Raw genomic sequence first — 12,239 nt, forward strand, 5'->3', positions numbered from 1 at the left:
TGGTGTAGTGGCAAACAGATCACAGTCCTGCACCCTGACAGCAAATGGATGGTTCTTTCTAAAGAACTCAAATGATGTTGCCTTGTTTTTCCATAAATGGGGCTTTGCAGAACATTTTTACAGTTCATACTGAATTATGCCATTTCTAACTTAGTGTTTCCACTGAGATTAATCTGATTTTCTACATATATTTTGGCCCATAAAGTAGCCAATAATCCAACTGCCTTTTAAAATTCTTAATGTAAACTATTTTCCCAAGCCACATGTACAGTAAATCTCAGTCTTGTAGGCTGTGAGATCTTTCACTGTCTCTCTTCCTCCTCATCTCCATACCATGCTGAGTCATTTTCTAAAACTAATCCAGTTGCTTTTCTACGAGCAATGAATGAAATGTAAAGTGAATGAAATCTAAACATAGACTATGCCAGGTAGATGATGAGAAGGAAGACATATGTAATCATAACTTTCCAGCCTTGACAGAGTTGTATTGCCTTATAATTCTGCACACATATGCAATGAGACCACACAAAGAAAGAAAAACTCTCAATAAACTATAAGGGAAAAGAAAAATTCCCTTTTTCCTTAGATTTCCTTTCCACTCTATTCTAAACACAAGCAGTTAAGTGGAAATGATCCTCTACTGGAAGAGATTATCTTGTGGTGATGTACTTTGCTACCTTCAGCATACTTTGTGGGATTTAGCCATGGATCCCAGTCGTGCTTTCATGATTTTTCCTACAAGTAACAGTCACATTTTCTCACACATGAACAGACATTAATACCATTTCTACACTTGCTTATGTGTCTTTTAGTGCAGTGACAGTAGTCCCTCCATATAGTCTGTAACAGTCTAAGACAATTCCAGGTATATAAAACTTACACACCATGTTTTTCAAATATAACTGAGAAAGCATAATTTTAATCAGCCCTGTTTGATTATTCCAGTTGGCACAATGTGTAAAAAGGTATCACAAATTATTTTGAGAGATTACCCAATTACAGAGAGACATTTCCAGAGAGGAAATTTGGAGCATATCAGTAATGGCTTGATTAATACACCAGTCATATTTTAGCAACAGATCATTTGATTGCTTATATGGTTTCGTTCCACTTGCTTTAAATACAGTAAAATACTAAGTAGACATGCATCTCTATAAAAAAACAGAACCAAGGACCGTGGTTTCCTATACATTTGAATTGGTAGGAAAAAAACCTACATGAACCATCTGACATCCTACAAATTTTAAGCTCTCCTTACTACTTCTTTCTCTGAGTAGCCATTTATCTTCAAAAAAACTTTCAGAACTTTGATGTCTTTGGAACTAGTAAACTATTTAACTTGGTGTTAAATTTAGCTGCAATTGATCAGCTTCAAAAATTACTGGAAATAGAGAAATGTGCATGCACATGTGCACAGCTACATACACTCACACACATTGAGTATAAACGCATAGGCTGTATTTAAATAGAAAATCATTCCCATTAAGAAACTGATATGAACGGCTGTAACTCTATAACTTTTGCCCAACATGTCCATTTTCAGAAACTAAACTGCCAACCATCAGCTGATATCATTCTTTGATAAGGTTTAATGAAGAAAATAAATGGTACTCCTTAAGGAAAGTAATTTTCTTATTCCTTGGAATGTATTTTTTTTCTTATGTCTCTTACTGCGTCATCTTTCCAAATAAAGCCTCTTTTACTACATTATTGCTAAGCTGAAACATAAATGACAGAAAAGCAAGCACTGACCCTTTTCACATCAATGGCAGCACTGACATTTTTACCTAGCTATTCAAAGCCTGGACTCCACAGTGCTGTCCATAACTCTTATCATAAATAGAGTCTGGTTCAGTAAGGCCAAAGACAGTCAACTGTGCAGGAAAATCTGAGAATTCTGTTAGAACTTGCTGTTATTTAAATATTTTAAACTGACAGCATTTGAAAACCAACTTGAAAGCTAAAATTTAAATTCACCTGCCTTTCTGTGCCTTAGGCTATGAAATAAGTTCAGACAAACAGCCAAGCACAAATAATGTCATGTAGGACTTTGTAATGTAAAGCTCATAGTGAGATCACAGCAAATGGAAGGTTACATTAGGAAGCCTACGCATACAGGAAGATCTTCACAACACAGACACGCTGTTTTCAAAACATTCTCCTCCCAATGCCTGAATGAAGTTGCAATGCCCTGCACACCTACCTAGCACTGGTGTCAACAAAAGCAGCCTGGCTTGGCAGGCAGAGCCAGGCCAGCTGCACGAGCTGTGCATTGTGTGGTTTTTTACAGGTTTTCCCTCTGCAATACTATCCATAGCCAGAGGCACAGAGCAGCAGGTGACTCGGAGTTTTAATTTCCAAGTTTGTCTCTCAGTGACAACCAGAAGCTGATAACAATATTGACACTGGTGGTGGGATTGTATTTCACCAACACAGCTCAACTGAACAGGTCTGCTATGAAAAACTTGCCATTGGAAAGGCTCTGCAAGCCAGGCTTCCCTCTGAAGGTCACCAGAAAGCCACAGCTCAGACTCCCAGTCACAGATGGGTGAAGGTCCATGTTAAAATGACCCCATTCTCCCTCCCTTTCTATTCTTTCTCGAAGTTCACCTGTCTGATTCTTAAGCGCCCCTAAAACTTCTCTGTTCAACAGAAGATCTATTCATTACAGAATCATAGAGTGATTTGGGTTGAAAGGGACTTCAAAGATCACATAGTTCCACCCTTCTGGCCATGGGAATGAACACAAATAGATTACACCCATTTTTTCTTCTCATAGCACTATAATTTTGTTTAAAAAGATCTTTTTCACTAATACTAATATTATTGTTCTGTTGTTAATAGAAAACACATACTCTTCCTGATTCTGTTTTGATAAATCAGACAAATATTTTAATCTTTTTTCACAAAACAAGTTTGCTTCACTCTCTTGATCATCCTGAAAACTTCTTCTACACTTCTTCATTTCTCTGGAACTCAGGTGACAGAAACACACCAGAACCATCACAGCTGGTCAAATAAGTAGAATAACAGGTTTACAAGACAATTCTCTTAGAAGTAAAGGATGAGATAATTCACCTTTTCCTCCATTTGCTTCTTATGAGTAAACCTGCGGGCAGGGGGTTAAATTTAGGGATAGAATATGACCTGTAATTTGGGATTAGTGCAGATTATTTGTGCCACTTGGAAGTATTCATAAATTATGCTTTTATATTATTTGGATAACTCTTGCCACTCCTTCCAATTCATTCATACAAAGGAAATATGATACATTGACATTTATACTTCACACAGTGTTATAAAACAAAGTTGATTCTTTTTATAACATGAGGCTTGAGCTACATAGATTCTGTTTGCTGTTCATAGATTTATGTGATCGTGCTCCTTGCTTCTCTGCTTTTAGGATGGTTGTTAATATTCTAAAGGTTTTGTTACATTCTATTACACTTTAAGACATTTCCTGGAGAGAATTGTTTATCAAACCAGTATTTTGTGTTTGTAAGAGATGTAACTTCTCTCCTAAAAAAAAAAGGAAAACCACAACCAACAACCAAATTTCATAGAAACAAAATAAAGAGATTAGGTGAAAAAAAAAAAAAAAAAAGTGTGTATCTTTTAAAATCTGCTATAAAAGCTTCTTCTGAGGCATTTTAGCTCTGGTAACCAAACAAGATACTAGTAGACTTTTTAAAAACATTTTAGAAGTGCAAAGGGTACTGCTCAAAATTATTGAAATTGCAGGTCTGAGCACTCAGCTGCTCTAAAAAATCAGGTCCTGTGTGGGTCAAGTTGGTCATTCCCTCTGAATGAACACTTAAGAAAATGTTGGCTTTCAGCAAGTTGGTTCAGACTATGAATCCACTCTGGCAGAGATGGGAACAGAACTCAGGTTTTCTGACTGACTGATCAAATGGCTCGACTGTGCTATCACCAAGAAAGAGACTTTAAAGAATGACTCTGAAAGGTCATTTTCATTGAATTCTGAGTACATAAAATGTGTTGAAAGAAAGTGTAAAACTTCTTGAAAGGGTTTAGAAATGGTTATATTTCTAATCTGTTGTGGTAGGATTTTCAACTCCAGTGTTCAGCGAAGCTAGACTGACAAATTTATTATAGTTATAAGGCTGAGAAACCTATTAGAAGAAATATAATAGAAGGTACATTTTTGTGAGGCTTTAATAGGAACAGAAACAATTCAACAAAAGACTAAATTCTGTAAGGTGGGAAAAGTCATTTATTAAATCTTTCTAAAAAGATTGACTGACCTTTCTTTAAAAAGTGGGGCTTTTTTGTAAAAAATGAAAAGCTCAAGCTTCATAACAACCCAGTAAAAGGGTTTATTAGAAACTGGCTTTTTGTGCAAGTTCAGTTATTTCTGTTGTCAGTAAATGTTGGTGTTATTCAGTAAGAGAAGCACTTTTGCCTCTCTAATTTCTCTCTGGAACTAAAGAAGCTCATAATAAAAGCACTCAAAATCTAAACTGAAATTAAAAAATAGAACAATGTGGCTCAGGTTTGTATGGTAAAATCCAGAAACAATGCACTGGGAACTCAGCTCCTAAGGAAACTGTGCCAGAACTGTGAAGGTGGTGTTATTTCTTCTACCTCTGCTCACAGTAAAAGTCAAGCTATTAATATCAGGCATCTTGACAGTCGTACAAATGCATGTATTAAAATTCAAAGTACTTTTTGCTGCTGTAGATGTATCATCATTACAGAATAAGACAATTTTAATGTATGACCAGATGGCAGTAGCATTACTTAGAGTGGCTAAAAGTTATAGGGTGTTTGTACACCCAATGTAAATGGCCTGAAACTGAAGATGGTGTCCATCATTATCCCAGAGCACAAAGCTGAATAGTCCAGTTTGTTTGAAGCAACGTGTGAATGCAGTTGGAAGAGTGTTTAAATAACCAGCCGTACCTGCACGTGGTTGAATTCACATGAAATTAGCGGGCACTGACCTACTCCTCAGTAAACTTGCTATGGTTTCAAACAGGAATCTCAAAGCAGGCCAAAGCTAACACTTTCTGTCTGTGCAGCAGGCAAAGTCAGTCTTGAGGAACTCCAATGAACCTCCACTAGGGTGTGAAAGACATAAGCTGTGAATGGTTTTGAAGCAGATGGTCAGACACAGGTACATAATTACAGGCACCAATCTGAGGAAAGCAGTTTCTCAAAGCTCCCAACACAGCCTGTAAAGAACGATACCTCTGGTTCAGCAGAGCAGCTCCAAATGCTCAGCCATGGGCCTACATCATGGTCAGGGAGAGCTGAGCTCTCTGTACTGATTAGGGAGAGAGCCAGGGAAAACCAGCCTTCCCTTGTAAAACCATCTGAGATGACCCTCTCACTTAGGAGCCAAAAAGTGTATTTCTGTCTTTCTTGTTCACATGTACCTCTTTTGCTCTCAGAAGGAGAGCTTTGCTCTCCATGCTGGGGAAGAAATATCCAGTCTACGTGGGTAAGTGAAGTGCTGTTTGTAAGATCAAAGCTAAGCTCCTCCATTCAAAGTACTCCAAACAAGAACAGAGAATGGTGGTTCTTCAAGAGGTTTTTTTATTGTGTTCCCTTTGTGCAGTTTAGGAAAACAGACAACAGGAGTTGTTTGAAATAAAGTTTTAATTTACCATCCTAACACACAGAGAAGCAATTCAAGTTAAGTACTGTAAATAGTTACTATAATTACATGTAAGACATTCAGCTACCTGTACATCTGTTAAAGTCAGTCGAGAACAGAACATTTTTTGTTTTTTTTTAAGAGAAGGCTTAATGTTATTACTTAAGGGCCAAACTATTTTCATGAACTCTTCAAAAAGAAGTAGCTATACTATAGACACTACTGATGGAGAGCACCTGTTGGGGCACGTATTCCCTTGACAAGACTGAGTGGGTGTATCAGCAAACTGTCTGAAGAATTGTCTAGTCTTGTTTATATTTAGAGAACCTTAGACCTTCCCCAAAAGAAAAAAAAATAAGAAAAGAAATTGCAGAAGAGTACTGATTTTCTTAGATTTGTTCTATTTATCAGGTTTCTATCCCTCCTTGAAGCACAAAGAAAATATTGTCTAGTTAACATCTTTTTATAAAGAACAGTATTTTTTTCTTTGACACTGGACAGAGTCTGGCCTGGCCTGATGCACAGTTTTGTACCACATTTTGACAGGCACACAAAGCAGCTGGAGTTCCACCACTTCTGCACTGTCACACACACAGCTCTTGGTTCTTCCTCTTCACACAGACCTTCCAAAGCTTTTTCTGAACTTGGCCCTGTCGTGTCTAGTTTGGGCTATTTTTGCATCAGCTGATGGTTGCTGAGCCATCCTGGTCAGCTGTTTGAGTTCTGGTTCACCTGAAACAGGTTTCTTGATGTCTGGGGGCAATTCCAACAAGCACACACAGATTACGTTCATTTGTCTAAGCACAGAGTAATGTGTTGGAAATTTTTTTTCAGCAACATGTGACTTCCACATATGCACCAGTGTTTCCTACACCAAATACACGCCTTCAGGTACCAAAAATCCCAAAACACTGTTGAGTTGTCCTACCATTTCTGAGCTTCATATCAGCTCTTATATCACTACTACAGAGAAAACAATTTGTAATGCAGGACAGGGAAGGGTAGGGACACTTTCAACAGGTAAGGGAAGGAAGAAGTGGAAAGCAAAGGAAAAAAACCAAAAACCTAAAATATGTGCATTTCTTCAAAAAAGTTTTGTAGTGATTTCACATAAGAAAACTCCTTTCTTACAGTTTTCCCTTTGAAATACTGGTGTCTTGCAATCCCAATATATAAAAACATTTCCTCTTTTAAAAACTGACATATGGCAAAAATTGGTAGCAGTAAATAAATGCACATAAAGCTAAATTGTGCCATCCTAAATGTTAGTAAAAATGACAAAATAAAATACTATCTATATAAACTATGCACAGGTGTGTAGCATATTACAAGCAAAAAACATATCTTGCAATTATAAGCCCACAGTATTTTTTTCAGTTGTCTGTAATTACATTTTTTATATGTTTGTTTAGTAATATCAATCCAAGACATCATTTTGAGGATATAATTAACTTCATGTTAGAACAGGATGTGTTAGACTGTTTTTGTGTGTTGAAAGAGACAAAAATCCTCGTTAGCTGTATTTAAGTGCCACCTAGTGTCCCAATACACCAATTTCACGCAGAAAACCCTCAAAATTTTCAGAGGAAAATCAAGTTGCAGGGTTTAAGAAGAGCGAGGGTCATAATTCTCCCATTTCTGTGATAACATTAAGTCTTTAATCCATATGGGCAGTAAGTACAGATCTCAGGGCAGATGCTTAGTTTTTCAAATTTTTATAGCAGTGTTCCAACAGTAAACTCGCATAAAGATAGAGGTATCTAATGAAGACAGAATCTGGGTGGGGGGAAAAAAAAGCTTTTTATAAAAATTATTAAAGGTGGGTTCTGAAAGATCCATAACATAACTGGAAACTAAGGCAGGGGCACTTAGGACATGACACACATGTAACAGGAGGACACACTACAGCGAGGTGCCAGTGCATTCAGATATGCAGGAGAAAGCCTTTCCTCACGTACAGGACTTCCTCTCCCAGCCCTGTATGCTGACCATGACTCTATAGGGTCTGGAATGTCACCTGGATCGGTCTGGAATTTCACCTGGACCGGTTGGGATCAGCTGTCCTGGCTATGCCCCTCTCATCACCTTGTGCACTCCCACAAGATGGGGTAGAAGCAGAAAAGGCCTTGTCTCTGTGTAAGCCCTGACCAGCAGAAATAAAAACATCCCTGATGTTTTTATCAGCTCTGTTTCCAGCACAAATTCAAAACCCAGCCCCAGATCAGATACTGCGAAGAAAATTAATTCCGCCCCAGCTCATACCAGCACGTGGGGATTTCTGGCTATAACCAGCACAATACTTTTTTTTTTTTTTTTCAATAAGTTTAAAGCTTATATTCTTGAAAACTTCAGAACCAATCTAGATTAAAAGACGAGTTTATAGTTCAGTAGACGTGAACTTCACCCACTGTCACATAAGGCAGCCATTGGAAAATTATGGCTTCCATCCTGTCTCTGTTTCCACAACACTGAACAATTGATAGTATCTGTAACTTAACTAAAATGCTCTTGGCATTCTGTCACAAATGGCATCTATAATGGTCTATGTAAACCAAAATTCAGTTTGTCTCTTTTCTTCCTGAAATTCATTAAATGCTACAAAGAAAGAAAGATTGCAGCCATTACAGAGAGCTGGCATAGCTCAAAGTAAAATATGCAAAACACTTGGGCTTTCTGTTACATTTAGTGTGACCATAACAATTAGCTTTTCGCACCATTAGAAATGAGGACTGACTCCTATGCCTCTGTGACATTTATTGGAAAGTGTTGTCTTTAAATCACAATGATAAAAAGAAATTAAAATAGCTTTTTAACGACTATTTATCCTGACTGCTACAATAAGCAAGGATAAGTTGACAAGTACGTTAAAGAACTTCTGCTTAAAGTGAATTAATGTGAATTTGTTGCAGAAATAGAAAATGGGCAAAAAATAGAAAATATAAAGAGATTAAAAACACAAGAAAGCTTCTGATCAGCAGTAAGAAAAGCTTGTGATGAGTTGTCTAAAAGTAGGAGAGAATGTTTAGACAGAAAATATTTAGACAAGACAAGCACTTTCAGAGCAGCTTTTAGAAATCTGCAGCTGCACATGTGCGTAAATCTACTGGGCACAAATGAAATGGATAAAAAAAAAATTTTCAGCTTTATCTAGCTTGGAATTTTTTGGTTTGGGTTCTCTGTGAAGGACAAAATATTTACAGAACACAAGGTGGATTAATTGTGTTTTTTTATTTGGAGTATATGTTGATGTAAGTTTGCTATAAAGGACTGGACTCGCCTCAGCAACTCCAGCTTTGAGGCCGGGAAGGAACTCGGCTCTGACACACGGGCAGGATCACACCAGAAGGTTTGGAAACCATGTGAAGAGCCGGGCTGGCGCTGCCGGGAGCTCTCCCGGGGTCGGACATGGAAGGCTGTGCCTTGCACAGAGGGAGGAACCATTGTTTTAGCCGCAAATGCCAGCAGCAGGAGTTCGGGGACTCCGGGCCCCGAGCCCCGTGAGGATGAGCGCGAGCAGACACCACCCGCTCCCCGCGGCCGCCGCTCCCCTCAGCGCCCTCAGCGCTCCCGCGCTCCCGTCCTGGGCCGTGATTGGTCCCGCGCCCCCTCGCTCCTCCAATCCCAGGGGCGAATTCCGTTCCCGCCCCCGCCTGGTCCCGCCCGCCGCAGCGACGGCTCGGCTCCACCTTTCCGGCCGTCTCCATGGCAGCGGGGGCGGGGGGTGTTTTAAGGCGTCCCGGAGACCATTGCGGGTGGTTGTTTTCCTTTTCGAAGCCGGCGAGGCTGAAGGTAAACTAGCTAGTGTATTTGGTATCTTATTTTTATTTCCTGACTTATTCTCCCCTAATCATACAGTATGGTACCTTTCAACGAGATCGTAAATCCATTCCCACCCCCTTTCCCAATGGTAGGGCGCAGGCGGTGCGCGGCCCCGCCGCGGCCGTGCTGCTCCCGCCCTGTTAGGGCCGCGGCCTGAGGCGGAGCGGCCGCGGGTCCTGTGGTGGAAGTGCCGTCCTCAACCCGAGGGGCTTCCCCGGGGTCTGCTGGAGATCCGAGAACTGCCCGCGGAGCTTCATCCCGGGCTGCCTCAGGCCTTGGCATCCGCCCAGGGCAGCGGTCGCCCCACGGTGCAGCGAGCGGAGGATGCTCAGGCTGGTGCCGGTTTGTCACTCACGGTGGTGCTGGTTTATTGCTCCTGTTATAAGCTATAGGCGCCCTTAAAGACAGGAGGCACATGCGGCGGGATGCTCTGCCTTCTGTCGCCGGTAAAGGTGTATCTCAAGGAGCACGAAGTGCCCCGGCTGAAGGAAGGAGTGCTGAAGGGGTGTGCTCCGTGTTAAACAAGGTGAAGCATTAGCAACAGGCCAGGTGGGCAGAAGTGTTTTCAGAGTGTGGTGAAGCATACATCCCTAGAAGATGCACCCCAGCGTCAGCAGAGGCCACGTGTAAATTGCTGGTTTCAGAGTTAGGTGTGACACATGATAGTGAGGAGACCTTAGCTAACGTTATCTTGATGAGCTCTTTTAGTTCTTCCACCCTTTGACATTGTGTAATTGTGACAAGTTATTTAATTTCGCTTAAGGTGACGATAACGCAGTCACCTCTGAGGTGAAAAAAAAATAACCAAACATTTTCAGTCTTCTGAAAAATGCTGTAGGATCTTTATTTGCATCAGTGGGCAGCTGATCGCCTTAATAGCTCAGAAAAAAAACAGTAAGTTCTAAACAATTTGAACACAGTTTCCTATGAACAGGTCCCTGTATCTGTGAGAAGTAGTTTACAAGTATAACTGTGTTCAGTGTAATGTGATAAAAGCCAGAAATCAGTAATGTAAACAGTAATAGACAATTTATGTAAGCACAGTGTGTGTGTGGTTGTAAGCATCTGAAACTCGAGAAAACTCAGTGCTGAATCTGAAACTGAAAAAAAACTGGTTTTCATAAATTATTAGAATATAGTAGCATTTTCCTAAAACATATTGTGAACATTAGTAGTGTGAATGTATTCAAAGCACATTGTAGCAATGTCTTATGGCAGGTTTTGTGTAGATGGCTGACATATAGATATAATGTGTGCAGCTTTTTAACCAGAATTGTTTAATACTGGAAAGTGTATGTTAATGTTCATCTTTAGAAGATTTTAATTTCACTTGGTTTTCCTTTTGTAGAGTACAAAACCGGGGCAAACAACTGAAGATGTCATCCTGTTTGGCTCAGGAGGTTCACCTTGCTAGAAGACATGAGGAGATGTGAGTAGTTGTGCTCTGCCTCGCAGCAGGTTGTGTTGGGTCTTGTAATATTCTCCCTCCCTGCCCACGACCCTCGGTGCCAGTGAATCTGAGCTCTGCAGAGCGCAGTGGTGCTTCAGCAAGGGGCTGGAGTTCCAGGAGGTGGCACTCTTCCTTCAGGAACCATGGGAATTAGCATCCTTTGCCTGCCGTTAAGGGTATTTAGGTTGATGAGGTTTTTGACTTCCAATGGTGGTACTGGTTTAAGGTCTCTATTGTTAACCTGTCACCGTTCAATTCCTATGTGGGGAAGGTAATTGGATTCTCTCACTCATTGCCTCAATTATAGACTTGCTTCTTTGTTGCCCTGTAAACTCAAATTGTGAGACAAATACAGTAGTGATTCAGGAAAATTTGCTTTTCTTGTAACAACTAGTATGTGCCAACGAGCAAATGTAGTACTGATCAAGTCACCCCAACCCACCCTGTCTTTCCTGCTTCTGGGAGATTCAGTGTTTCTAAGCACCTAGCATTTGAGGACTGCTAGTTGCAACATTATAGCTTCGTACAAGCACAGCAGGTGATGCCTGCCTGTACCTTTCCTCTCCCCCAGCACACCCACCCTGCAGGCGGCTTAATTAGCCCCATAGTTTTGAGAAAACTGGGTAAGGTAAAAAGGTTATTTTCTAGCTCCTGAGCAAAATGTTCTACCCACTTAGCAAAATGTTTTCCTTTGTAGACTGTCTCAGAGATCAGAGCTGCTACAGCAGATGGAGACTTATCTAAGAGACAAAAAGACTAAAAAGACATGGCAAACTCAAGCAGCTGATGCAGCTCGTAAAAGGAATGCAGCACTTTTAAATGTAAGTTTCTGCAACTACCAGGAACCGCATCAAAATGTCACGGTTATGTAGCTCAGATAATTAAAAAAAAAAAAAAAAAAAAAAAAGATAAGTGTTTGCTCTACAGTTGTCATTTGAATTCTCTTCTATATGGTTCCCTCTTTTGGAACTTGACCAAAAAGTATTAAATGACAAGTCTTTATTATCCGATGGCATCACTACCTATTTCCCGTGCCCTTCTTATGAAAGCCTCGTGGTGGCAGCTGCTACTATGTATTTTTATTTTTTTTTAAGCACAGTGGAGATGTAACACATGCTAGTACACGTCTGCCTGAGAGAACTTAAGGGTCTGTCAGGACTTACAGCCCCTCTATGCTTTGATTCAAGACATGGGGGTATGTTTGCAAATGGGCTGACCAGGCTGCAGTGCTTTGGGCCAAGGGTAGGAACTGTTCTTCTACTGTGGATGTGTTAAATTGTTGAAGAGGTTCTCAGTTTAATTTTTTTTTCTCTAAAGAGATGTAGGGTGACTTCAAGCATTTTACTTTCA

At 40.2% G+C, this 12,239-nt stretch overlaps 1 protein-coding gene across 1 annotated transcript in view; it reads left to right on the forward strand.

The window, feature by feature from the left end:
- Positions 1–9,598: 9,598 nt before the first annotated feature.
- CEP15 (centrosomal protein 15) overlaps positions 9,599–12,239 on the forward strand; it is a 13,432-nt gene continuing 10,791 nt past the window's right edge. Inside the window, exons 1-3 of the mRNA XM_058845251.1 lie at positions 9,599–9,781; positions 10,788–10,868; positions 11,587–11,710. Of these exons, the coding sequence (XP_058701234.1) occupies positions 10,816–10,868; positions 11,587–11,710 (177 nt within the window). The 5' untranslated portion in view covers positions 9,599–9,781; positions 10,788–10,815. The remainder of the gene's footprint in view (positions 9,782–10,787; positions 10,869–11,586; positions 11,711–12,239) is intronic.

The sequence above is a fragment of the Poecile atricapillus genome, chromosome 9 (genome assembly GCF_030490865.1).
Source record: "Poecile atricapillus isolate bPoeAtr1 chromosome 9, bPoeAtr1.hap1, whole genome shotgun sequence".
NCBI classification, from domain to species: domain Eukaryota; kingdom Metazoa; phylum Chordata; class Aves; order Passeriformes; family Paridae; genus Poecile; species Poecile atricapillus.